Source organism: Crinia signifera, chromosome 2 (assembly GCF_055691185.1).
Source record: "Crinia signifera chromosome 2, ASM5569118v1, whole genome shotgun sequence".
Lineage (NCBI taxonomy): Eukaryota > Metazoa > Chordata > Amphibia > Anura > Myobatrachidae > Crinia > Crinia signifera.
In genome coordinates this window covers 195,254,941-195,279,951 of record NC_139218.1, presented here as the reverse complement: position 1 = coordinate 195,279,951, position 25,011 = coordinate 195,254,941, and the positions used below count along the sequence as shown (strand labels likewise).

The window sequence follows — 25,011 nt, the reverse complement described above, 5'->3', positions numbered from 1 at the left end:
ATCATTCGATGGTCAGCGAGGGGATGTGTTCCAGTACACATCCCCTCACATGGTACCGTGAGGATTCAGCGGCGAATCATTCGGTTGGGCGGTGTTAAGCTGCTAGCTAAGCAGCGATCAACCGCTGCTTAGCAAGCATTCCTGAAGTGTCCCCTAAGACCACTCATGGAAGTTATTGTGCAAATAGGCAAACTGACAGTAGGAGTAAGTGGGACGCCGCACTCAAAAAAACAACAGGTTACAAACCTGTTAAGAAAGCGAAGAACCATCTTTATTCCTCCAAACTAAAGGATTTGGTACTTATGTAGTATCTGGGCGCCCGATTTAGAAATTGGGTCGGATCGGGCGCATCGCATCGCATGCGACCAAATCGGATGCGATGGACCCGATTTTTCCATAGGATTCAATGTTAAAATGGTCTGAGTCCATTTTAACATAGAATTCAATGGGAAAAAGGGGTCCTTTTCATACCCCTACTATCCAAGTGGGCATGGAGTTGGATATAAACCTGTGGCGAGCCCGAAGCGTGGCGAGCGGACGGTATTCTGTGTCCGCTCGCCACGCTTCGGGCTCGGTGGCTCGCTACACTCGCCACAGGTTTATATCCAACTCCATGCCCACTTGGATAGTAGGGGTATGAAAAGGACCCCTTTTCCCCATTGAATTCCATGTTAAAATGGACTCAGTCCATTTTAACATTGAATCCTATGGAAAAATCGGGTCATCGCATCGCATGCGATATGGTCGTATGCGATGCGATGCGATATCGCATCACATCTGATTGTATGCCTTAACTTAAGGCATACAATGAAAAAATCGGGTGCCCAGATACTACATAAGTACCAAGGATTTTGATACATCAACACCAATTATGATCTCACGGACAATCTTACTTTTTGCATTCACTTTATTGTATTTTGTTGGTTTGTTACTACCCAGTTTGTTTTATCACTGTTTCCAATTGTAAAGTGCAACGGAATATGCTGCACTATATAATAATCTGTAAATAAATAAATGAATACAAAAACTAGTGTTATTGCACATGCTTTTGTATTTGCATTTCTTGTGTTATATGTCTTGAGTTACTACTCTGCATTAAGGGGTTTATTCTAGTTCATTCTTTCTGACAAAATCCTTCTTAGATGGACAAAACCATGTGCACTGCAGGGGGGCAGATGTAACATGTGCAGGAAGAATTAGATTTGGGTGAGTTATTTTGTTTCTGTGCAGGGAAAATACTGACTGCATGATTTTACACTTCAATATAGATCTCACTTTAAAGAAAAACCCCACCCAAATCTAATTCTCTCTGCACAAGTTACATCTGCCCCACCCGCAGTGCACATGGTTTTGTCCATCTAAGAAGGATTTTGTCAGAAAGAATGGACTAGAATAACCCCCTAAATGTGTTAATGCATTTAAGGGCAAGCCCAGATTAAAATGAATCATTTATGCAACACACACGGCACATTATTGATATCTGGGACAATTTAACCACACAAAGGTGACAACAACCACCGCGCATGCACATAGGGGTGTCTAGCGCAGAAATCATCACACATTTTTATTGCACAAGGTGAACACCTTTGTACCTTTTTGCAGCTCACCCCAAACAAGCAAACACAGGAGCAAAAATACATGTTGATATTTAAGCATCTGAAAAAGTGTCGACAGCGCTAGGGAAGTGGTGTATAATAAAGTAGCCACCACAATGGAGGAATGCCTACCTCCAAGACTTAAAAAAGAATCCCCTGATCTGAAAAAGCCACCCAGAGTGCGGCCAATCGCGTCTCCAGTGGACTTGCATACCTCCCAACATGACCCTCTCCAGGAGGGACACAGTGCTCTGGACTTTCCTCTTAATGTATAATTGTCATCCACTGTTTTCAACAGGTTTACTAATAAGAAAGGTGTTTCACCATAGGTGATGACAATCATACATTAAGAGGAAAGTCCAGAAGCAGAGCATTGTGTCCCTCCTGGAGAGGGTCATGTTGTGAGGTATGCGACTGTGTGCTCGGACCATGTGCTGCTCCCTTCCCGTCAGCTTGTCATCACACCTGAATTTCAGCGGCATCATGTAGTGGTGGCTGTGCACACACACACACACTGGCAACCGAAAGAGATTTTGTGTGCAGGACACTGTGCTGCTCCCACCCCGCCAGCTTGTTCTAATGCCTGCACTCAATCTGGATACGGTCGTATTGTCGACCCGACTTAGGTCGACAGTCATTAGGTCGACACCGTTGGGTCGACAGGCAACAAGGTCAACAGGGTTCTAGGTCGACATGGATCCACCAGCAGCCTCGCCATCCATCAGACTGAGACGCGCGTCTCAGTCTCCGTCGGCGGGGCGACGGAAACCCTGTCCGTCTCCGCCTCAGGGAGACGGACAGGGTTAGGGGGGGGGGGGCAGGCGGCGGGGACCCCGAGTTACCGCCGACAAGCCGGCGGGGACCCGGGGTAGCGGATGGAAGTGCCAGCGGAAGGGGACGCTCGCACCTCTCGTGCGTGCGCGTCCCCTTCTCGCCATCGATATGGCGCTGGCGGGGGATGGCGGCTGGCGTCGCCAGCGCCATCCCCTACCAGGATGGGACTAGCTCCATCTGTACCTCGCATTTCAAAGGCAACATGATTTCCAAAACTTTGGAATGCATCAGGGGGGTTTCTCATAGCTTCCTCCGCGTACCTGCAACAATGCCCTTGGACATTTGAAGCAGAGCCGGTCGCCGGTCTTCGACCCCTCCTCGGGTGAGCTGGTGGAATACTCAACACAGAAGAAGGTACCACATCCAACGCAGACTCCGACTGCTGCTCCGTCTCAGGGGGAACTCCCTAGGAAAACAACAAAGGGACAAATTGTAATATCATTACAAATTACAGTTGATTATATGCAAGACATGTCACACCAAAAACTTACCACGTCCAGACTCTCCAATTCACTAGATGAAGAGCCATCATCCGTGTGAGTACCCCCTGTTCCACTCCTTGATCTTTTCTCCAAGATGAACTTCATACGCTCATAATACCATAATTTCGGAACGTAAACGTCAGCAGTATCGGCTCCTGACCTTTGTGATTCCAGAAACCGATTATGCTCCTTAACCACCACTGTCCTCATATTCGCTATCCTCTTCCTAACCCAATTCACGTCTACATCACTGTCACGTGTTCTACTGTAATTTATAAATTTTCGTCCCACAGGCAGCTATTGTCTCTGTAAATATCATGGAATTTCCCCCAAAAGTGATGATCCATTTGCTTTGGCATGTCTGTAAAAGAGAAAATAAACACATTTTTTTTTTTCTAAATTTGTTTATTGGGTTTTTCTAAATTTTAACAAATGCAAGAAACAAATATTGACGTGTGCTCCAAATATCAATGATAGTAATAGTAACAGTAACAGTGACGGCAGTAGCATCCGTCTGAACAGCTGATAAAATTATTACATTCCTTTGGTTTGCTTTACTTTACATCAGATTCTGCTGCCAATGTAACGTCTTATCTAAACCTTATTCTAACAGAGAAAGAGAATTGAGATAGAAAAAGGGGGAGGATTGGGAGGGGGAGGATTGGGGGGGGGGGACGGTTTGGATTAAACATGACATCATATTTTTGTGAGATCACCTGGTCAGTTGCAAGTTGAGATATGTGGGTCTGTGAGTCGAGGGTTTTGAGCTTACATGTATATACAAGACATAATTCCATTAACATTATAGTTTTATTAATGCGGGACTGATCACATTTCTTATAATTGTGTTTACAGTCTGTTTTGTAACCCGCCAACCCATAACATTTTCAATCGTTTACCCTTTGTAATGACTTTCCATCTCTTGGAGAAGCTGGAAGCATTTCCTGTAGACAGTGAGACATCATATTTTTTAAAGTGCATGTTTTTATTCAGCATGTTGATCAGATTTGTCAATGTAGGCGGGGAAGGGGACAGCCACTGCTTCAATATTAGTTTTTTTGCGGATGTGACAAGGATTGTCAGAAACGGAATGTGTTGTGTGAGAGGGCCGGCCAGTTGCCAAGGGTCAAAATTTGCAAAAAGCAGTGGAACAGGATGTAGTGTAACTGAGAGTTTAAAACTGTTATTAATGTAGTTTATTATTTTGTTTCAGAACTTTTTGATGCGGCCGCATGACCAGAAGTTATGAAAAAATGTTGCTGAGGTGCAATGGCATTTTGGGCAGCGTCCGGATTCCTCTTCCACATAGTGGCTTCTCTGGCCCTGGGATATGTATGCCCTGTATAGTGTTTTTATGTGTGTCTCTTGTAATAAAGATGATTTTAATGAACTCATTGTCTCTTTGTGATATTTGAATAGAGTATCTTCCCCGATCATGTCTGAGAGATCTATTGTCCACGCAGCTGTGGTCTGGGACCATGCTGGATGGGTTTGGGGTTTAAGGAATTCACTATAAATGAGCTTTGTCTTAAACTTTTTAAGTTGGAATTTCACTATGATATTATTGATGGGGTCCTGTGGTGACTGGTTAAATATATGGGTGGTGAGAGACTTAGCATAATGTGTCAGCTGCATAACTGGAAATAAGGCACTATGAGGCAATCCAAAGGCCTCCCTCAGCTGTGGAAAGGTTTTAGCCACTCCTCCGGGGTCAAAAACCTGGGAGATGAGGGCCAGCCCTTTTGTTTTCAACCTTTTGAAGGCGGCGGAGTTGATTCCAGGGGTAAACCCTGGATTGCCCCATATTGGTAACCAGGGTGAGTTGGTGGGGTCTTTATGTAGGGTTTTACAGAGTGACTGCCAGGCCTCATATGTATCCTTGAAGAAGATGTGGTTGTATATATGTGCGGGGATTATCTTTTTGGGTGCGTGGAGTAAGGCGTTCGGGGAGAAGGGCCATAATAATTTTTTGTCAAGGTCCGGGATGGAGTAATGATCTGAGTCCAGCAACCAGTCCAGTGCGTATCTGTTAAGTAATGCCTTCGAGTATAGAAGTAGGTTTGGGAATCCCAGACCTCCAAGCGGCTTAGGCATTTGTAGTTTTTGTATGGAGATTCTAGGCTTTTTGCCTCTCCAAATGAAGGTACTGCAGTGTCTGGTGAGCTGGGATGCATCTCCATTTGAAATTTTTTGGGGTAATAATTGCACGGCGTAGGTGAGTTTGGGTAGGAGGATTGTTTTTATGACTTCTATTCGGCCAAGTAATGATAGTGGCAACTCTTGCCATCCTTCCATGGATTTTTGTATTTTAAGGATCAATGGCGTGAAATTTAGTTTATATAAGTTTTCAATTTTATTAGGGACCTGTATGCCCAGGTATTTGATATGTGATGTCTGAAGTCGGATAGTGTCTAAGTCTGGGTCGTCAGGGAATTCTGGGGGGCGTCCTCTTAGCATTAATAGTTCCGATTTGTTAATGTTTATTTTGTAGCCGGAGAAGGTACCAAATTGTCGAATGAGTGATAGAGCGGCAGGGATGGAGTGTTGTGGGTTTGCTAAAAACAATAGCATGTCGTCAGCGAAAAGTGATAAACGCATGTCTAACAGTAGTGGGGATAGTGGGCATCCTTGCCTTGTCCTGCGTAGTACGTGGAAAGGTTCGGATATTGTCCCGTTACAAAGTATTCTGGATGAGGAGGAGTGATATAGTGTTTTCAACCATGAAATAAATTTGTTAGGAATGCCAAATCGCTGTAAAGTGGTGTAAAGATGATCCCAGTGCACCATGTCGAAGGCCTTCTCCGCGTCCAGCGACAGAATGGCCCTGGGGGCCCCCGACACGGCACCCTGGGACTCACATAGTACAGACAGGACTCTTCGCAGGTTCGTCACTGGGTTACACCCTGAAACTAAGCCAGTCTGGTCTGGGTGAACCAGAGTGGGGACTATAATTTTCAGACGGTCTGATAGGATTTTTGTTAGCAATTTATAGTCTAGGTTTAATAGGGATATTGGTCTATAGGAGGCTGGGTCAGAGAGGTTTCGCCCAGGTTTGGGGAGGACACGAATGTTAGCTGAATTGAAATGTGGGGGGGATGATGTCATTCTGTAGGATCGCGTTAAATGTAGTAACCAGGCAAGGTGCTATGTGTGGTTGAAGTAGTTTGTAATATGCTGACGTGAGTCCATCTGGGCCTGGTGCCTTCCCATGTTTTAGTTGTTTTATGGCTCCTATGACTTCCTGTAAAGAAATGTCTTGGGTAAGGCTGGAGCTTAGCTCCGTTTGTAATTTGGGTAGGATTATATCTTCCTAAAATTTTGCACTTTGGTTTGCATCTGACCGTGGGAGAGAGTATAAGTTTGTGTAGAACTCGTTTAAGACTTCCGCTATCTGGGCATTGGACGAAGTTTGTGTACCGTCTGGCTTTTTTAGCGGGTGTATCGTTGAGGGAGGTCTTTGGCCTTGTAGTAGGTTTGATAGGAGACGACTCGACTTATTACCAAATTTATGGAATCTAAATTCCTTTCGGAATGTATATCTAGCCTCCATTTTGGTGAAAAGCATATCAAAGGATGCTTTGTCCCTCACATATGTATTCCTATTGGTTTGGGTCGGGTTAGTTTGAAAGGCGTTATAAGATGTAGTTAAGCTGCTCTGGGCCGCGATATAGTCTGAGTTTAGTTTACGTTTTTGGTATGCATAAAAGGAGATAATGGCACCTCGTATGACTGTCTTGGAAGCCTGCCAGAATAGGAGGGGGTCAGATTCTAGTGTGGTGGCATTATTTACTTGATAGTCTTCCCAGGCTTTCAATACTGCCGCTTTTAATGAGGCAGAGGTAGCTAGTGACGCTGGGCAACGCCAAGAGATAAATGTTGTTTGCTCTGTGGACAGTGTAAGCTTGACCCATGTCAGTGCATGATCCGACAAGGAGATGGGCTCAATTCCCGTCTCCCCCACTTTTGATAGTAGGGTATTTGAGGTAAGGATATAATCAATCCTCGATAGTTTACCAGTGGAGGCAGACAGGCAAGTGAACTCCCTCTCCGTTGGGTGCAGGGTTCGCCATATATCTAACAATTGTAACTTGGCTGCTAACGCCATTATACCAAATTTTGGTTGGCGTCGGCCTGATGGGTTTTGAATCTGTCTGTCCAGAGCAGGATAGGCTAACATGTTGAAATCCCCTCCAACTAGAATGGGCATATGTGTGTGGGGGGATAGTAGTGTTATGAGTTTTTGTAGGAAAGGTTTGGAATATACATTCGGTGCATAAATATTCATACATACATAAGTCTTATCAGAGATAGTCAGATGACATAGTAAATACCGGCCATCAGGGTCTGGGGTAACATTGGATATAGATACAGGTGTTGCATTTTTTGCTAAGATCACTAAACCTCTGGCTTTGGAAGTATAAGGAGCGGAGGCTTGTACTTTCCACCCTAATGTGGATAATTTTAACATTTCCGTTGCCGTGAGGTGGGTTTCCTGAAGGAAAGCAATATCAATATGCATTTTTGTGAGATACAACAAGATTTTCTTACGTTTGCAGGGGGAGTTTATGCCCCCTACATTCCATGAACCTAGCTTAATAGACATTTGTAAGCATCATAGACAGATAAAGGCATCTCATACTCACAACCCAGTGATCTTGTGCTATGTTGGTCCTGGTAGCCATGTTCCTGGTTGGGATTGGAGGGGGGGTGGAAAGGATAGTTAGGGTGAAAGATATGAAAAAACATTAGAGCATTCAACATTTCTAAATCAACTTCCGTACTAATATTAAAGATAGTGTAGGCACTTATCGTGCAACTCGGGAGAGCATAGCCTTGCTCCTAAGGCTTGTGCCCTAAATGCGACAAATTATAGTGTCCATCGTTGCATAGTCAGGGTGTAACTTGGTCGGGCGGGTGAGGTCATCTTGGGTAGTTCCGCATCGCGGGGGCATGTCAGCCAGCTTCTGCGGTTTGTTGGGTGAGGGGGGGGGGGATTGGCAAGGGTGAAATGCGGACAGGGGAATTCTATTCTTGAGGGGAATAGTAATTGTTCCCAGTCTGGTGATTGTCAGTTGTAAGGGTGGTGAAGCAGTACACTCCAGGTGTGCGTCTTGGGGAGTATAATCTCGTGTCCGGATATGTAAGAAATAGTCCCCTAAGTAAGCATAGTATTGTGTCATGGCATTCTTAAGTTTGCCTTTATCTTAGATGCAAAGTCAGTCACAATCAGACATTTGATGTTGGGGTCTGTGTTCTGCCCGCTCTTCTTCTAGGAATTTTTCCGCATCTAGGGGGGACATGAAGTCATCAAAGGAGGTTCCCGTGTAGATGCGTAGTTTCGCTGGGTATAGCAATGCAAATTTTCTGTTGTCTTTGATCAAGCGGGAGCAAAGGGTGGAGAAGTCTTTCCTGGCTTTGGCCAGTTCGGCCGAGTAGTCTTGGAAAATGAGAATTCTGTTCCCCTCCCATTCCAGATTCTTGTGCTGTCTTGAGGTGCCCCATAACAGCTCTTTGTGTAGATAGTTTAGAGTTTTGAATATAATGGGTCTGGGTCTGGCTCTGGCTCCCTCTTGTGGCCTTTGTGGGCCCAGCCTGTGTGCCCTCTCTATCACCATATCGTTGCACCGGCTTTGGACCTCAAGTAGAGTTGGTAGTGTGATTTTTATAAAATCATAAAGTTGCTGGCACCCCTATGATCCTTAGATTGTTTCTTCGGGATCTATTTTCAAGGTCCTGCAGCTTATTGTGGACCTGATACAGTTCCTTGGTATGCCTGTGTGATTCACGCTTTAACTCTTCCACTGCTGTAAAATTTTCACCCACTCTGTGTTCAGTCACAAGCATTCTATGATTGAGTTGAGCTATCTGCCTAGTTATTTCTGCAGTTTGCTCTTTTAGCAGGGGGCTTATAGCCAATCTAATTGCCTGCGCCATGTCCCCATACGTGACCGGGTATGAGGGGTCGGGTAGTACCTGTTGTGCTGTGTCCGGGGGGTTCCCAGGGGAGCCAGGCAGTGGGTAGTCATCTTTATTCCCTTGGATGTCTGCCTGTGATTGCGCGGTGCTGCGGGAAGGAGTCTGCTGGATGAGCACGCTGTCTGCAGTGGCGGGCGCCATCTTGGATTCTCTGTCCCGTTTTTCACGCTCCCTTTGAGCACGGCTTTTTGAGCTTGGCATGGGGGTAAGGTGCTGATCCATAGAGCGGATCGTTGCCCTGGTGCTCCTGCGGTGTTGGGGCGATGGTGAGAGGCATAAAAATGCCGTGATTTAGATATGCGGGCGGCCTTCTAACGGAGCAGCTCTGCCTTGCTGCCTCACATCGGGCTACCGGAACCGGAAGTGACCAAACAAAAACATTTAAGAACAATTGAAGGTTACACTTTCCAGAGATTTCAATGCAAAGTAAATGTGACAATTAATATGCAATATAAATCCACTAGCATTTACCTTCCAGATAAATGGATCTTGATAGAACTTATAGGTCGAAATAACAACTGATAACAGCAACTATAAAAGACAGAAAAAAGGAATAAATGTTACATTCTACAATTCTTTTGTAATTAATACATTTAATTACATATTAACACCACCCCCACTATGAAGGCCAACCCGAAGCGTGGCGAGGGGCGGCGGTACGCGTCCTCCGACCTTCTCATACCCCCACTATCCACGTCGGCGTGGAGTTGATCTTATAAAGTGTGGCGAGCGCAGCGAGCCACCGAGCCCGAAGCATGGCGAGCGCACGCGGATACCTTTGAAGCCCGTGAGGAGACGCGGATACCTGTGAAGGTATCCGCGTCCCCTCGCGGGGCTCGCCACGCTTCGGGCTCGCCACACTTTATAAAATCAACTCCACGCCGACGTGGATAGTGGGGGTATGAAAAGGTCGGAGGACGCGTACCGCCACCCCTCGCCACGCTTTGGATTGCCGTTGATAGTTTGGGGAGGCATTAACAATGGAAGTGGAGTTGACATTATAAGAACCCAATTTGATGCATCAACACTTAAAAATCACACATCATCTCATTATAAACCACTAAATACAGTGTAATTTTAAATGCACCCCATTCTTAACACCACCCCCACTATGAACGCCAATCCGAAGCGTGGCGAGCGGCGGCGGTACGCGTCCTCCGACCTTTTCATACCCCCACTATCCACGTTGGCGTGGAGTTGATTTTATAAAGTGTGGCGAGCGCAGCGAGCCACCGAGCCCGAAGCATGGCGAGCGCACGCGGATACCTGTGAAGCCCGCGAGGGGACGCGGATACCTGTGAAGGTATCCGCGTCTCCTCGCCACACTTTATAAAATCAACTCCACGCCGACGTGGATAGTGGGGGTATGAAAAGGTCGGAGGACGCACACCGCCGCCGCTCACCACGCTTCGGGTTGGCGTTCATAGTGGGGGTGTTGTTAAGAATTGCTTCACATGGAATCACTTTACATACAACCGAAAGGAAACACATTTGATTCTTTATTGTATAAGCACCACCACCATAGTAAAATAACATGAAAATCATATCACATTGCATGCCATGACATACCACTACTTATGATTTGTGAAGGCATGTGATAGGAGCTGTGATAATACACAAGGACCAACATTATCATCACATCCACAATCCTACACATGATAATCATCTACACATAATCATTCCCTGTATCTGTACATAAACAACACCCCTGTACAGTATAACCTCTAACACCACACTGCACATCCTAACATTACCCACATACTATATAAACATTATCACCTCAAGCACCAAACTGCACATCCTAACAGTACCCACATATTATGTACACAATATGACCTCAAACCTGCACATAGTTATACATGTAAATAATCTGAATAGTCACATTTGACCATGATTCCCCCCTAAACCTTCTCCCCCCCTCCTCTCCCCTTTCTCCCCACCACCCCCACTGCACTGTTTATACAAAACCCACTTATGTCGAAAATGTACCAACAATAACTTACTTTTAGGCAGGGCGCCTGAGATGTGCTGCGCGTTGTGTGGAGTCTAAAATGGCTGCTGGCTAACTTCCTCAGAGTCCTTTTAGCGCTTTTCCATGTAGATTGACAGGAGGGCGTGAAATCGCATTCATCACATTGATCGCACGCATTAAACTGTACTCCCGACAGTACAATGCGTGCGATGGATGCGATTTTTAGGGTAACTGCGGCTAAGTTTTAGCATCCATCGCACGCATTGTACTGTACTCCCGACAGTACAATGCGTGCGATGGACGCGATTTTTAGGGTAACTGCGGCTAAGTGTTTGATGGGCCTAATTTAGGTGTGGATAAAAACACATTCATACATGCAAAATCAGTCAACTGACAACATAAACACATGTGTGAAATATAACGAAAAATTTACTAAAATTATTAAAATTCAATAAAAACTTTCCTTATATGGATAAACCGTATAATAAAAAAACTCTCAATTTAACATAGTAATTTTCAAGTCTTTTGGCAGCAATGTCAGCAAAAGTCAACAAAGTCAGAATTAATCATCATTACTTTTTCAGTAATGTCAAAGCCTGAAGGATCCTTCCAAATGGATCGTCCATGCCTATGCTCTTCCTCCACATAAATTCCTCTAGATAACTTTTAAGCAAGTGTCTAGCAGTTCCACGCTGATGTTTGTTGCGCCATTTACAGGCCCCCCACATGCGTTCAATGTTTTGTATGTGGACCCCTGTTGTGGGGTCCACAAAATTGTATCTGTGGTTCACCTGCGAGTGGTGATATCCAGCCGCTTCCAGTTGTTCCGAATTGTAAGCACGCCAACAATCCGTGTAGATGCTGGACCCAGGCTCAACATTTGCGACAATGGCGGCCATTAAAGTGGGGGCATCCCGGGTGTCCACTGGTGTTGCAAAACATTGCCCAGTTTCCCTACAGATGCCCCCAAATACCCACTGCTGGGGTAGGACTCGTCCAACATTTGCCTGTCTTCTTACGAACAGTGTCTCGTCCACTTCGACGATTTTTCCTGCTCCGCCGATGCGGCGCTGTGGTTGTGCTATCAAGTCCATGAGTCATGCTTCCCGCATGTATTTATTGTAGAGCACGTTTTTTTTCACAGACATGTCCAGATTTTTCTGGCAATACTCCAGCGTGCTCCTCTCCTCAGTCCACGTGTAGATAAATCTCACTATTGTGAGGAAGGGCAAGCGGCAACGGAGAAATATCAATCCAGCTCGCTGACTAACTTTCTTGCGGCAGAGTTTGATGTGGCAGCGCCACATCCCCTCCTTTATACTCAGCCGCATTTGGTGGCCGTTTTTGCATGTTGCCTCCTGTGGCAAATAGTTGTGCTGCTGAAGAAATTCAATTGCCTCCACTTCCATCTGGGACAATGAGAAAACGTTGAACTCTGATGCCATCTCAACACAGGAGAAATCAGCAAGATACAGCAGACAGCAAGAATTCAAGAAAACTGTAATCCACCAGGAAAACTGTAATCCACCAAGAATCAGCAAGGAGTAATCAGCACCTCAGCAACTGGATTCAGGACACACAGCAGGAATCCAGCCGAAATCAGCAACTCACTCTCCAAATCTCTGTAGTAATCAGCAACTTAGCAACTCCAAATCTCTGTAGAAATATTCAGGACACACAGCAGGAATCCAGAAGAAATCAGAAACTCACTCTCCAAATCTCAATAAAAATGCACCAGCTCTCCAAGACACCTCCACTTCTCACACAAATAAACCCACAAAGAAACTTCAGCGAAGGAGATGTCTCAGGGGGTCAGTCTCACACAGGGGGTTGGAATTACAGTGAAAAAATGTTTAGTGTTATGTAAACATATGTTACTATGCAGAATAAGGTTAATAAACCAATCAGAGATGTAACTATGCAGAAAAAGGGTAATTGGACCTATTAGATATTGGCCAGTGAGCGGCAAATGTATGAAATCGCGTCCATCGTATACATTGTATGTATGTTTAAGAGTATACAGTACATGCGATTTACAATGCCCAAGATAAAAAATTCGCAAGCATCGCATGCATCTTATGACATTAAAACAGTACGACCGATGCGATGCATGTGATAAAAATGGATACGATGAAAAAAATCACTGTAGTCGCATTAATCGCAAGCATCTTATGGTGCAGAAACACATAAGATGCATGCGATGCTTGCGATTGATGCGATGCTTATCATGGGTGCCGTGCTAGGAAAGCAGTACCAAAAGTTATCCACATTATATATTGGCTCCTCTATCCCGACAAACTCTCATTAGCTAAAAAAAAAATTCTGTGATGTAGTTTATTGAATCACTTGTAAGAACTGAGTCAGGATCAGTCCTTGAGGATCACAGGGCACTGTCTTATACATAACCCTAACTGTCACTCAGAGAGCCTCATCTAGATGCAAAACCAGATCACAGACTAACAAATCCGTCTTCCTATTGACAGTGTACAGACCTAGTGGGACATAATGTTCTTTCTGGGTAAACCACAGCTGCTTGTGGTTTGTGAGGCACATCCAATAAAGTTCAGATTAAAGCAAGATCCTTGTAGTGGAAAAGTTGGCTGTCCACCGCTTGCAAAAACAACTGTGATGTTGGTGACTGGATTTTCTTTTAAACAATCTCTTGCAGTGTGACAAGTTTAGATTGCAGAATACATTGTCAATTGAAGGGCAATTAAATGCTTAGCAATGTGAACTATTTAAATAGATGGAATACAGTAGGTGACTTCTAATGAGCTATTTTATGGTGGGTGTTGTACAAAGTGAACCACCCTAGGGATGGCCATCAATGCATCTTCCATCGATGGTTCCCATCGATGGCAGTTTATCCAGGAACCATCGATGGCTATAAACCATTCTATCGGCAGCCATCAATGTTCCCACCATTGTGTACTTGCGCATGTGCAGAGGAAGAATGGGGGGGCCGCCGGGAGGTGTGCGCATGCGCGATAGAACTATACCTGACGTGCTGGATAATAAGGTTTCTTCTGCGCATGCGCGGACCGTGCATGCACCCAGGACGGGTGCGTGCGCGGCGTGCGCATGCGCAGAAGAAACCTTATGATCCAGCGCGTCAGGTTAGTTAGTTCTATCGCCCATGCGCGCACCTCCCGGCGGCCGCCCGGCCCCGTTCCTCCTCTGCGCATGCGCAAGTAGACGATGGGCACGGTGCCTCTGACTGTCTGACAGCAGCAATTTTATGCAGTCAGTGCAGTGAGTCACAGACAGTGCACTGCACTGTAGTGTGCAGGGCACAGAGCACAGCAGCTTCAGCAGTGAGTAAGACGGAACTGCAAGTCTACTTGTCTTGTTTCCGGGGGAGTGGTGCAATAACGGCTCACTTCCCCGGGCTGCACTGAGAGACCAGGCAGGCCACCACCAGTGGCGCATGCGCACAAACAACTTTAAGAGACAGTCCCGACTCCCAGTGCCGCTGCGCCGCATGACATAATTCATCAATTCAGAAAGTGAGTCACAGTCTAGGACTCGGAGTAAATACTCATGTTCAAGTTCCAACATACACTCTGCTTTCCTTCTGCAGGTCAAAGTCACACTGACCATTTCAAAGGTAGGTCCTGATTAAAGGTTCCAGGTGGCCTAGGCTAATACACATGTAGCTGCCTTTGTAATTAGGGCTAGTGCAGGGCTGGGCAATTGCGGCCCTCCAGATGTTGAGGAACTACACATCCCAGGATGCTTTGCATTAGTTTTGCTATGTGGCCATGCTGAAACTGATGCAAGGCATGCTGGGATGTGTAGTTCCTCAACATCTGGAGGGCCGCAATTGCCCAGCACTGGGCTAGTGCTATCTGCTCAGCAGAGGATGCAAAACAGGGAGGCGCTAGGCTGGAGAGGCGCCCTCCCTCCTTTTGCTATCCTGCTGCTGCTGTTGGCTGACGCTGGGGCAGGCAAGCTATAAGATAGGCAGCGGCACGGGCATCGTGTCTGGTCCCTCTGTCTCCCTCCATCCTCTCTCCTCCCCTCTCTACTGTGGCAGGTCCCACTGTCCTCTCTCCAATCTCCTCCCCGCTTCACTACGTCAGATCTCTCCAGCTTCCTCCCACTAGATTTGGGGTCATTAGTCTCGCTCACAGGCAGTTGACCGTGAGAGCGAGTAACTGGGGCAGCTCACCCACAGCACGATCTCCAGGCTGAAGATGTCACCCTTCTATGGGGAGCTCGGGCCTGCCAGGAGATGGCCCAGGCCGGCTGCTTTGTGCTTACGGGCTGCAGTTCCCGTGTCAGGCACGACTGCCTCTGCATATTAGTCTCTTAATAGATGGCAGCACCTCTGACCAGAGCTTCTATTCCTTACTGCTGTATTTCTATCCAACTACATAAACATATATATATATATGTGTGAGAAAAACCAGAAAGGCGCACAATGAGCATAAATGTAAAAAACACTTTTACTGTTATAAATGCTCACATACATGGAAGTTTAAAACAGCAGGTATGCATATAATTATAAAAACACGGGTGGCAGGAGTGGAACTTCTCACAGGCAGGTGCACAGTGTGCAAGCAGCCAGAGCCTGGAGGCCGGGACCAGACAGATGGACATCAGCAGTGTCAAAGGAAGAGTCTGCGTCACTCAGGAGAAACACCCCAACTAGTTTCGGCAGTGATGACTTTGTCAGGAGGCGGGTCATTTGGTAGCTCAGTCAACATTTAAATACCCTTCTGGATAACATTTACATAATGAATTCAATCTTGATCTTAAAAGGTACAATACCCCAAATAAATAGTTTACAATATAGAATGAAAAATACAATATATTACAATGTGCACATAGTAGATATGAAATGACATATAGAAAGTACATACATTAATAGCAGAACTATAACAAATACATACATAAAAAATAGCATATAAAAATCAGCAAAGTAAATGAAGGATGAAGATACAGAACTGCACACCATCGATATTACAACCATAGACTTTTGGAAGGGCAAACGGGTAAAAACCCAACAACAATGCTCCACCAGTCCAGGGCCGAACATCGATGATATCAGTGCAGAAAAGGCGCTATATCAACACGCTCATTCATACCAGCCGGAGACATGGTATTTAAAGTAAAAATCCAGTAAGTTTCTCTGTGGCTCCATTTCATCAATAAATCGCCACCTCTTTCATCAAGAGCATAGGCGTGCGCAGCACATTTTATTAGGGGGTGCACTGTCAAAGGGGTGTGCCTAGCACCGCCTATTGGGTGTGTCTAACACTGACAATCAGGCATGTCTACTGTACCATCATCTATTGGCACTCGCTACAATATAAAACGTCTCTCAGCCACACAATAATAACCTGCCTATTTCAGCTTTAATCTTCTAATTACTCTGTGTAACAGTACATGCAAATAAAGTCAAAACATATATGGATGACGCAGGTACAGTATGTAGTGATATGACAATAGTCTAGTACAAATGACAATGCAAAACACACATAATTGATTGGTGGGTGCTTCTTTTAATAGAATACAGTTCTAAAAGGCAAAAGTCTTTGGTTGGGCAAAGCATTTGGGGGTGCTTGTCCACCCCTAACACTCAATGTGCGCACACCTATGATCAAGAGTGACGTGTTCGAGCGCTTTAAAAGAAAAACAATCAAGGTTAGAATCACAACATGAGGCAAAATGGCGTGGGACACTGTGCAATGTATATTTATGTCTAATACTTCTAGTATGCTCCAGAATTCTAATCTTTAATGGACGTAACTAAATTGAGGCATTGGTGAGCCTCTATCCAGAGATTGAGCAGCACTGCATGATTCTGTGGATACACATGGACAAATTTGTATTCTAATTGGACATTGTGCAACCTTGGAATGTTTTGTATGTATATATATATATATATATATATATATATATATATATATATATATATATATATCCTGGGGATGGCACTCCAGTTCGTATAAATAAGTAATCAAGTATCCGGTGCCTTCCTGATCAAGGGTAAACAGAGTCCCCTATGGATGTATGGGCTGCGCGGCGGCACTCGGAAATAAAAACAGGACAGCAGGCAAATATGGTGCCGACGTTTCAAAGCCCGCAGGCTTTTTTATCAAGGTGCTGGTTCACCAGCACCTTGATAAAAAAGCCTGCGGGCTTTGAAACGTCGGCACCATATTTGCCTGCTGTCCTGTTTTTATTTCCGAGTGCCGCCGCGCAGCCCATATATATATATATATATATATATATATATATATATATATGGATAATAGCCTGGCACTCTCCTTGTTAAAGGTCTCTGTGGTCCGGTGCTCTCTGTCCCTTTGGGGGGGAGGTATATGCTGCAACGAATAGGCACTCTGGACACTTTCAACATTCAGTCAAATAGAAAATAAGACACAGCTCACACTAGCTGCAATTGTCAACTGCAGCTAGTGTGAGCTGTGTCTTATTTTCTATTTGACTGAATGTTGAAAGTGTCCAGAGTGCCTATTCGTTGCAGCATATATATATATATATATATATATATATATATATATATATATATATATATAGAAAAGAACAGACTGTTGTTTGCGCTCAATCGGTAAGCTGCACTTTACACAACCTCCCTGTTAGCGGAGGATAGGAGATAGGAAAAAGACGATAGGTAAATGTAAAGTGTGCTAGTTTCAACCAAATACACAATTGTTTTCACATAAATACAACTGTTAATAAAACAACAATTTTTTATTTAAAATAATTCCAAATTCAGTATCCCAGACATGGTGATTTCCAATCCTTTTCATAAAAATATAGGAACAGACCCAACGCGTTTCGTCACCTGGGGGACTTCATCAGGGGTAATGGATCCAACACCTTTAAATCTCACGGCGTGGGATTGGACCTTTATTGGCGCCTTAATGTTCAAACAATGTCACATGAAGAGAGTTTCTATGAAACAACCATCAATGTTGTATGATGTAGGATTGTATGGTTAGACACTGGGGGTTTTTTTGTCAGAAAGAGAGACTGACAAAGAAAGAAAAAAACGCTTTTTGGGCGCACTCCTTTGTAAATGATTAAATTAGATAATTAATACATAACTTTTATTTAGACTTTATTTAAAATAAGGTGGCACAGAGAATTATTTTATATTTGAGATATTAAAATGTAGTGTGATCCTTGTACTGATTTAGTTCAAGGAATATTCGCAGATTGGTCACACCTTCAATATGTCATTTGAGCACTGTTTTTATCAGAGGTACAATTACCAGTGATAGTAGGCAGTGAAATGATTCAGTTCCCCTGAAATGCACAGGAATTTATGCTTAATAGCGTCCGGTAATGTACCTAAATTGGTAGCATGGGGAAAAAAAAGTTACACAGCCTCTGTATATGATTAATATTCTTTAATAAACACTCACTCTGGCAGTCATTGTTGCAGGTATTTATTTGATACGGCGGCTCCTACCCCTTGTTTTGATGTTGCCACACCTGGGCTTCCCCGGGGGTCTCCCACCTGGGTACTGTCCTGCAACAATCCGCAATCACACAGTGTGTGGCGTTATTTCAAATGGTGCACACATCGCTTGTGATTATATCTTCAAAATACAAAAAAAACTGAAAAAAAAAAACCTTGTGTTGACCTAGTAACTGTTGATCACGTTCCCATCAACCTAACCTTTGTGTCTATCTTTAGTTACTGTCTATCGTATAGACACTGTTGACTATTTTTAGGCATCTAACTACTGTAGATGTGGTCAACCACATAATGTCACAACTGAAGGGCTGGATGAAGTCGTGTGGTGTGTAGCAACCGGAGACGGACCAGAGGAGGAAGGATTAAATCGTGCAGGTTTAATAATAAAATTCATAAATGGAACAATACACACTTGAATACTTTCTTAAAGTGGCAGTTAGTGGTAATAAGAATTGAGCCAGCACGGCACTTTGAAAGAAGAAAAAGTTCATTTAAACAATGACGGTTCAAGCACTGCGGACGGCAGGCTGGGGTCTTGAGAAATGAAGAAATCCGGAAAGAGAATGTACTTGATGGTAATGAGGGATCCTTGAAGACTGAAAGAAGATGGATGATGACAGAAGAATGGGAAGTTGCTTGGAAGCAGACGGCTTGAAGAGCTTAGGCCAGGAAGCTCAGGGATGCAGGCAGAGACCAGACTGTGGAGAGAACTGGCAGCGATGGGGTTAAGCTGAATCAAGACCAACACAGAGCACTGAAGCAAGGCACCAAGTCAGGAGAGGTGAGTCAGAGAGCCGGAGTCAGCTGGGAGCTGTGAACGCCTCTGGAGACTCTTTGTACTGACACTGAACAGGCCTAGGCAGATCCCCTATATCCCTAGAGGGCGGCTGCCATTGGCTGTCAGGTCAGTATGGGCGGAAACTTCAGACAAGGACCAATCTGCTATTTGCCCTTAACCAAGATGGCGGCGCCGGCCTCCCGGCGCCCCTACAGCACATACCGCTACACTTGCCGGTGTCCCACGCTGCCTGCTAGCCACCAGACTGCCGCTGCCTGCTGCCGCTGACCTGGAGACCACTACACGCTAGCCGACGGCGGGCGCGAACGGGTGAGTAGTAAGCCCGCCGCGCACCGCCGCGGCTGCGTGTGACAGTACCCCCCCTTTCTGGGTGACCCCAGGGCACCTACGCACCTTGTGTGGATTTCTTTGAAAGAACGGTCTCACCAGACGGGGAGCATGGAGATCTGCAGCATCAACCCAGGAATTCTCTTCAGGACCGAATCCAAGCCACTCTACCAGATACTGAAGATGGGTATTGCGGCAACGTGAGTCGATAATGCGCCTCACCTCGAACTCTGTCTCTCTTTCCGAGCCAATCTTGGGCGGTTTAGGCACCTTCTTCTGATATAAGTTCAATCGCAAAGGTTTCAGAAGAGACACATGCAAAGAATTTGATATTTTTAAGGAAGAAGGGAGCTGTAGTCTGTAGGCCACCGGATTAATCACCTGAGTGATCGGGTACGGCCTGATGAACCGAGGAGCCAGCTTCATGGACGGTAACCGAAGGCGTATATGGCGGGTAGACAGCCATACTCGATCTCCAACCTTCAACTTAGGAGCCGCTCTTCTTTTCCTGTCCGCGATCCTTTTATATCGAGCGGATGCTTTGAGGAGAGCGGTATGGACGTCTGACCAGATCTTTGCAAACCGTTGTAGGGAAGAAGCAGCTGCAGGGACTTCGGACAAAGATAGATCTGAGAACTCCGGAGATCGGGATGCTTGCCAAAGACAGTGAAAAAGGGAGTGGTGTCGGAGGAAGAATGATAAGAATTGTTGTGCGCAAATTCCGCCCAAGGCAGAAGGTCTACCCAGTCGTCTTGAGAGGAAGAGACGAACAAACGAATGAAGGCCTCCAAGTCTTGGTTGACTCGTTCTGTCTGCCCGTTGGTTTGTGGGTGAAAAGCAGTGTAGAACTTGAGCTTGACTTGTACAGCGAAACAGAGAGCCCTCCAAAACTTTGCGACGAACTGCACGCCACGGTCAGATATAATCTCTTTGGGCAACCCATGGAGTTTGAAGATGGTGGAAATGAAGAGCTGAGCCAACACTGGAGCAGATGGAAGGCCTTTCAATGGGAAGAAGTGCACCATCTTTGAAAACCGGTCAACCACCACCCAAATTACTGTATGCCCTTTGGAGGGAGGAAGTTCGCAGATAAAGTCCATAGACAGGTGGGACCATGGTTCTGTTGGTATGGCTAGAGGTAGAAGAGGACCGACAGGAGACGTTCTGGAGGACTTATGCTGAGCGCACTTTACACAGGAGGCGACAAAGGTGGTTACATCGCGACGAATGGTAGGCCACCAGTATGAACGCAACAGGAACATTAAGGTCTTCTGTGCCCCGGTATGCCCTGCGAAACGGGAAGCGTGTGCCCAGGACAGCACTCTCTTTCGGAGACTGAGGGAAACGAAGGTCTTGCCTGGTAGAGGTGAAGGCTGGACTGTTACTTGAGCAAAGACCAGAGGATCGAGGAGGGGTCGAGGAGGAGTCTCAAGATCAGCTGAAGTTTCAAAAGAGCATGAAAGAGCATCGGCCTTGGCATTCATTGTCCCGGGTCTGAATCTGATTTGAAAATCGAAGCGTTCGAAGAACATGGCCCAGCGGGCTTGACGAGCTGTAAGACATTGGGCGTGCTTGAGGAATGAGAGATTCTTATGGTCGGAGTACACAGTAATTTTATGTCGTGCCCCCTCCAGGAGGTACCGCCACTCCTCCAACGCAGATTTGACTGCCAGTAACTCCTGCTCTCCAATGGGGTAATTCTTCTCTGCTGGAAGAAATTTCTTGGAGAAGAAGGCACAGGGATGAAGCACCTGGTCCTCCCCTCTCTGCGACAAGATTGCCCCCACCCCCTCTGAGGATGCGTCCACCTCAAGAATAAATGGTTTGTCGAGGTTTGGCTGGAGAAGGATTGGGGCGGAGACAAAAGCATCCTTTAGTTGTTGGAAGGCTTGGGAGGCCTCAGGTGACCCTTGACTTGGATCAGAACCCTTATGGGTTAGAGCAGTAAGAGGTACAGCAAGGGTGGAGAATTTCCGGATGAAACGACGATAGTAATTTGAAAAGCCCAGGAACCTCTGGATGCCTTTGAGCGTGGTGGGCGCTGTCCAGTCTAAGATGGCTCTTACTTTTTCTGGATCCATCTCTATCCCAGTGCTGGAGAGGATGTGGCCAAGGAATGGAATGGAAGTGACCTCAAAGACGCACTTGTCTAGCTTGCAGAATAATTTATTTTGTCGAAGGCGCCGCAAGACCTCAGCTACTGTTTGCCGATGGAGATGGAGGTTAGACGAGAAGATGAGGATGTCATCGAGATACACCACAATGGAATGATACAGTAAATCTCTAAATATGTCATTTACAAATTGTTGGAAGACGGCTGGAGCGTTGCAAAGACCAAATGGCATCACCAGGTATTCATAGTGGCCGTCTCGGGTGTTGAAAGCCGTCTTCCACTCATCTCCAGATTGGATACGGATCAGGTTGTACGCCCCTCTTAAATCCAGTTTAGTAAAGATGGAAGCCCCTCGGATTTTGTCGAATAATTCGGTGATAAGAGGTAAAGGATAGCGGTTCTTGATCGTGATATCGTTCAGGCCCCTGTAATCGATACACGGCCGGAGGGTTCCATCTTTTTTTTTCACAAAGAAAAACCCCGCTCCGGCTGGCGAAGTGGACGGGAAAATGAACCCCTTATCCAAGTTCTCTCGAATGTAGTCAGACATGACTTTGGTCTCCGGCAGAGTCAAGGGGTAGATGCGGCCCCGCGGTGGGAACTTCCCAGGTATCAACTCTATCGGACAGTCCCAGGAACGATGAGGCGGCAGGGTATCGGCACCTCCCTTGCTGAAGACATCAGAAAAAGAAAGATATGGTGTGGGTAACGACAAGGGTGGAGCTGGTGAAGACGAAAGACTGGAACCTCCTACTTCTTGAGGATTAGTTTGATGGAGTGGAATGACACGAGGCATGCAAGTGGTTAGGCAGTTCGTACCCCAGGCTGTGATCTCCATACTGGTCCAATCAATATGAGGGTTGTGCTTAGTAAGCCATGGTAGGCCCAGGACTACCGGGTGTGAGGACTGAGGAAGGACAAAAAATTCTAGAGTCTCTTGATGTAAGGCACCGACGAGAACTGTCACTGGATCGGTTTGAAGGGTGATTTGCCCACTGCTGATGCGACTCCCATCTACTGCAGTGAGGGCCAACGGATGGGCCAAAGGTTGCACTGTCAAGGAATGTTGAAGGACGAAAGGAAGTTCCCGGCTGCTCCGGAATCTAGTAGAGCCTGGATCTTGATTTTTCCCTGAGGGCACACAAGGGTAACAGGAATGGTGGGCACAGTTGAAGAGGGAGATGAAAGCAGGACTCCTAACCTGACCTCCCTCGGGGAGGTTAGGAGCGGTCGTTTCCCGGACGCAGTGGACAGGAAGACAACAGATGAGCAGAAGAACTGCAGTACATGCAAAGATTCTCACGACGTCTACGGGACTTTTCTTCAAAGGAAAGCCGAGCGCGGTTGATCTGCGTGGGTTCGTCTGGTGGTGTGGTTGTGGAGGGCCCAGGTCTAGGAACAGGAACAGCGTTGGTGGTGAGACGAGGGCGGAGACGATCGGAGCGATTTCTCTCTAGTTGACGCTCCTGCATCCGTAGATCTACTTTGTTGCACAAGGAGATGAGTTCAGCCAAAGTAGCAGGAGAGTCATGGGTAGTTAATTCGTCCTTGATACGACCTGCCAGCCAATTCCAGAAGGAGGAGACGAGAGCCTCTTCGTTCCACTTTAATTCCGAAGCCAAAGTCTGGAACTGCACAGCATATTGTCCCACTGAACGACTACCCTGGCGAATCCTCAGGATCTCAGTAGCGGCAGACGACACTCTGCCAGGTTCGTCGAAGATGCGACGGAAAGAGGTAATAAAAGCTTCATAGTCATTGAGCAGGGGATCAGCACGTTCCCAGAGAGGGGACACCCAGTCCAAAGCCGACCCTGCCAGGAGAGACACAATATAAGCCACCTTTGCACATCGCATTGGTTCAGAAACCCACGGCATCCTTTCGGAGAACCATCATATTTGCTGGGGGTTGGTAATTGCATGTGATGAGGAACTATTGGTCCAGGTGTAGGAACAGGGACTGGAACCTCTGGAGCTGAAGCCACAGAAACTGAGGGAGCCGCCTGGGGCGGAGCCAAGACCTGAAGGAATTGAGCCACTTGACGTTGGGTAGCCTCCACTTGCTCCAGACGAGCCATGATGCTGTGTAGTGTGTCCGCCATGGAAGCCTGTTCTTCACCCGACTCCATCGGGTCAGTACAAACTGTCACAACTGAAGGGCTGGATGAAGTCGTGTGGTGTGTAGCAACCGGAGACCAGAGGCGGAACTACCATTGGTGAAGCAGGTGCATTGCACCGGGGCCCCTGAGGATTAAGGGGCCCACTACTGCCTAGACCAGCAGCTTGTACCTCTGTCACCCACTGTTGTGGGGCCCAAATTGTACTTTTGCACCTGGGCCCACCACTCACAAGTTCCACCACTGCCAGAGACGGACCAGAGGAGGAAGGATTAAATCGTACAGGTTTAATAATAGAATTCATAAATGGAACAATACACACTTGAATACTTTCTTAAAGTGGCAGTTAGTGGTAATAAGAATTGAGCCAGCACGGCACTTTGAAAGAAGAAAAAGTTCATTTAAACAATGACGGTTCAAGCACTGCGGAGGGCAGGCTGGGGTCTTGAGAAATGAAGAAATCCAGAGAGAGAATGTACTTGATGGTAATGAGGGATCCTTGAAGACTGAAAGAAGATGGATGATGACAGATGACAGACGGCTTGAAGAGCTTAGGCCAGGAAGCTCAGGGATGCAGGCAGAGACCAGACTGTGGAGAGAACTGGCAGCGATGGGGTTAAGCTGAATCGAGACCAACACAGAGCACTGAAGCAAGGCACCAAGTCAGGAGAGGTGAGTCAGAGAGCCGGAGTCAGCTGGGAGCTGTGAACGCCTCTGGAGACTCTTTGTACTGACACTGAACAGGCCTAGGCAGATCCCCTATATCCCTAGAGGGCGGCTGCCATTGGCTGTCAGGTCAGTATGGGCGGAAACCTCAGACAATGACCAATCTGCTATTTGCCCTTAACCAAGATGGCGGCGCCGGCCTCCCGGCGCCCCTACAGCACTTACCGCTACACTTGCCGGCGTCCCACGCTGCCTGCTGCCCACCAGACTGCCGCTGCCTGCTGCCGCTGACCTGGAGACCACTACACGCTAGCCGACGGCGGGCGCGAATGGGTGAGTAGTAAGCCCGCCGCGCACCGCCGCGGCTGCGTGTGACACATCATTTTTCATCTAGACACTATCAATCCTCTATATCAGAACCGTCCACTCATGGGTTCACCTCCCACATAACCATTCTTTTACAATCTATATATGTCCAACTCCATCCGCTCTTGGTGTAGCTATTAGGTTTGGCCCAAGAATTTATCCTTTTTCTACTAAACCCCTCACCTCTTGAAATACCATCTAATTCTGTTAATAACTTAGCAGTCCTTTGCAGTATGAGGACTTCTGTGCATTCACATTCATCTGCGCAGGGGACAATGGGTGGGGCAGTTTTGAATCCCTTGAGGAATTAAG

The 25,011-nt window shown here is 46.3% G+C and overlaps 1 protein-coding gene across 1 annotated transcript; it reads right to left on the bottom strand.

Moving 5' to 3' along the window:
- Window positions 1–238: 238 nt before the first annotated feature.
- On the bottom strand, window positions 239–3,547 carry LOC146059291 (uncharacterized). Its single transcript, XM_083171402.1, has 3 exons — window positions 2,921–3,547; window positions 2,613–2,835; window positions 239–246 (listed from the first exon to the last, which is right to left on the bottom strand). The coding sequence occupies exons 1-3, from the start codon at window positions 3,119–3,121 to the stop codon at window positions 239–241; spliced, it is 432 nt and encodes a 143-aa protein (XP_083027528.1). The 5' UTR covers window positions 3,122–3,547.
- Window positions 3,548–25,011: the final 21,464 nt, after the last annotated feature.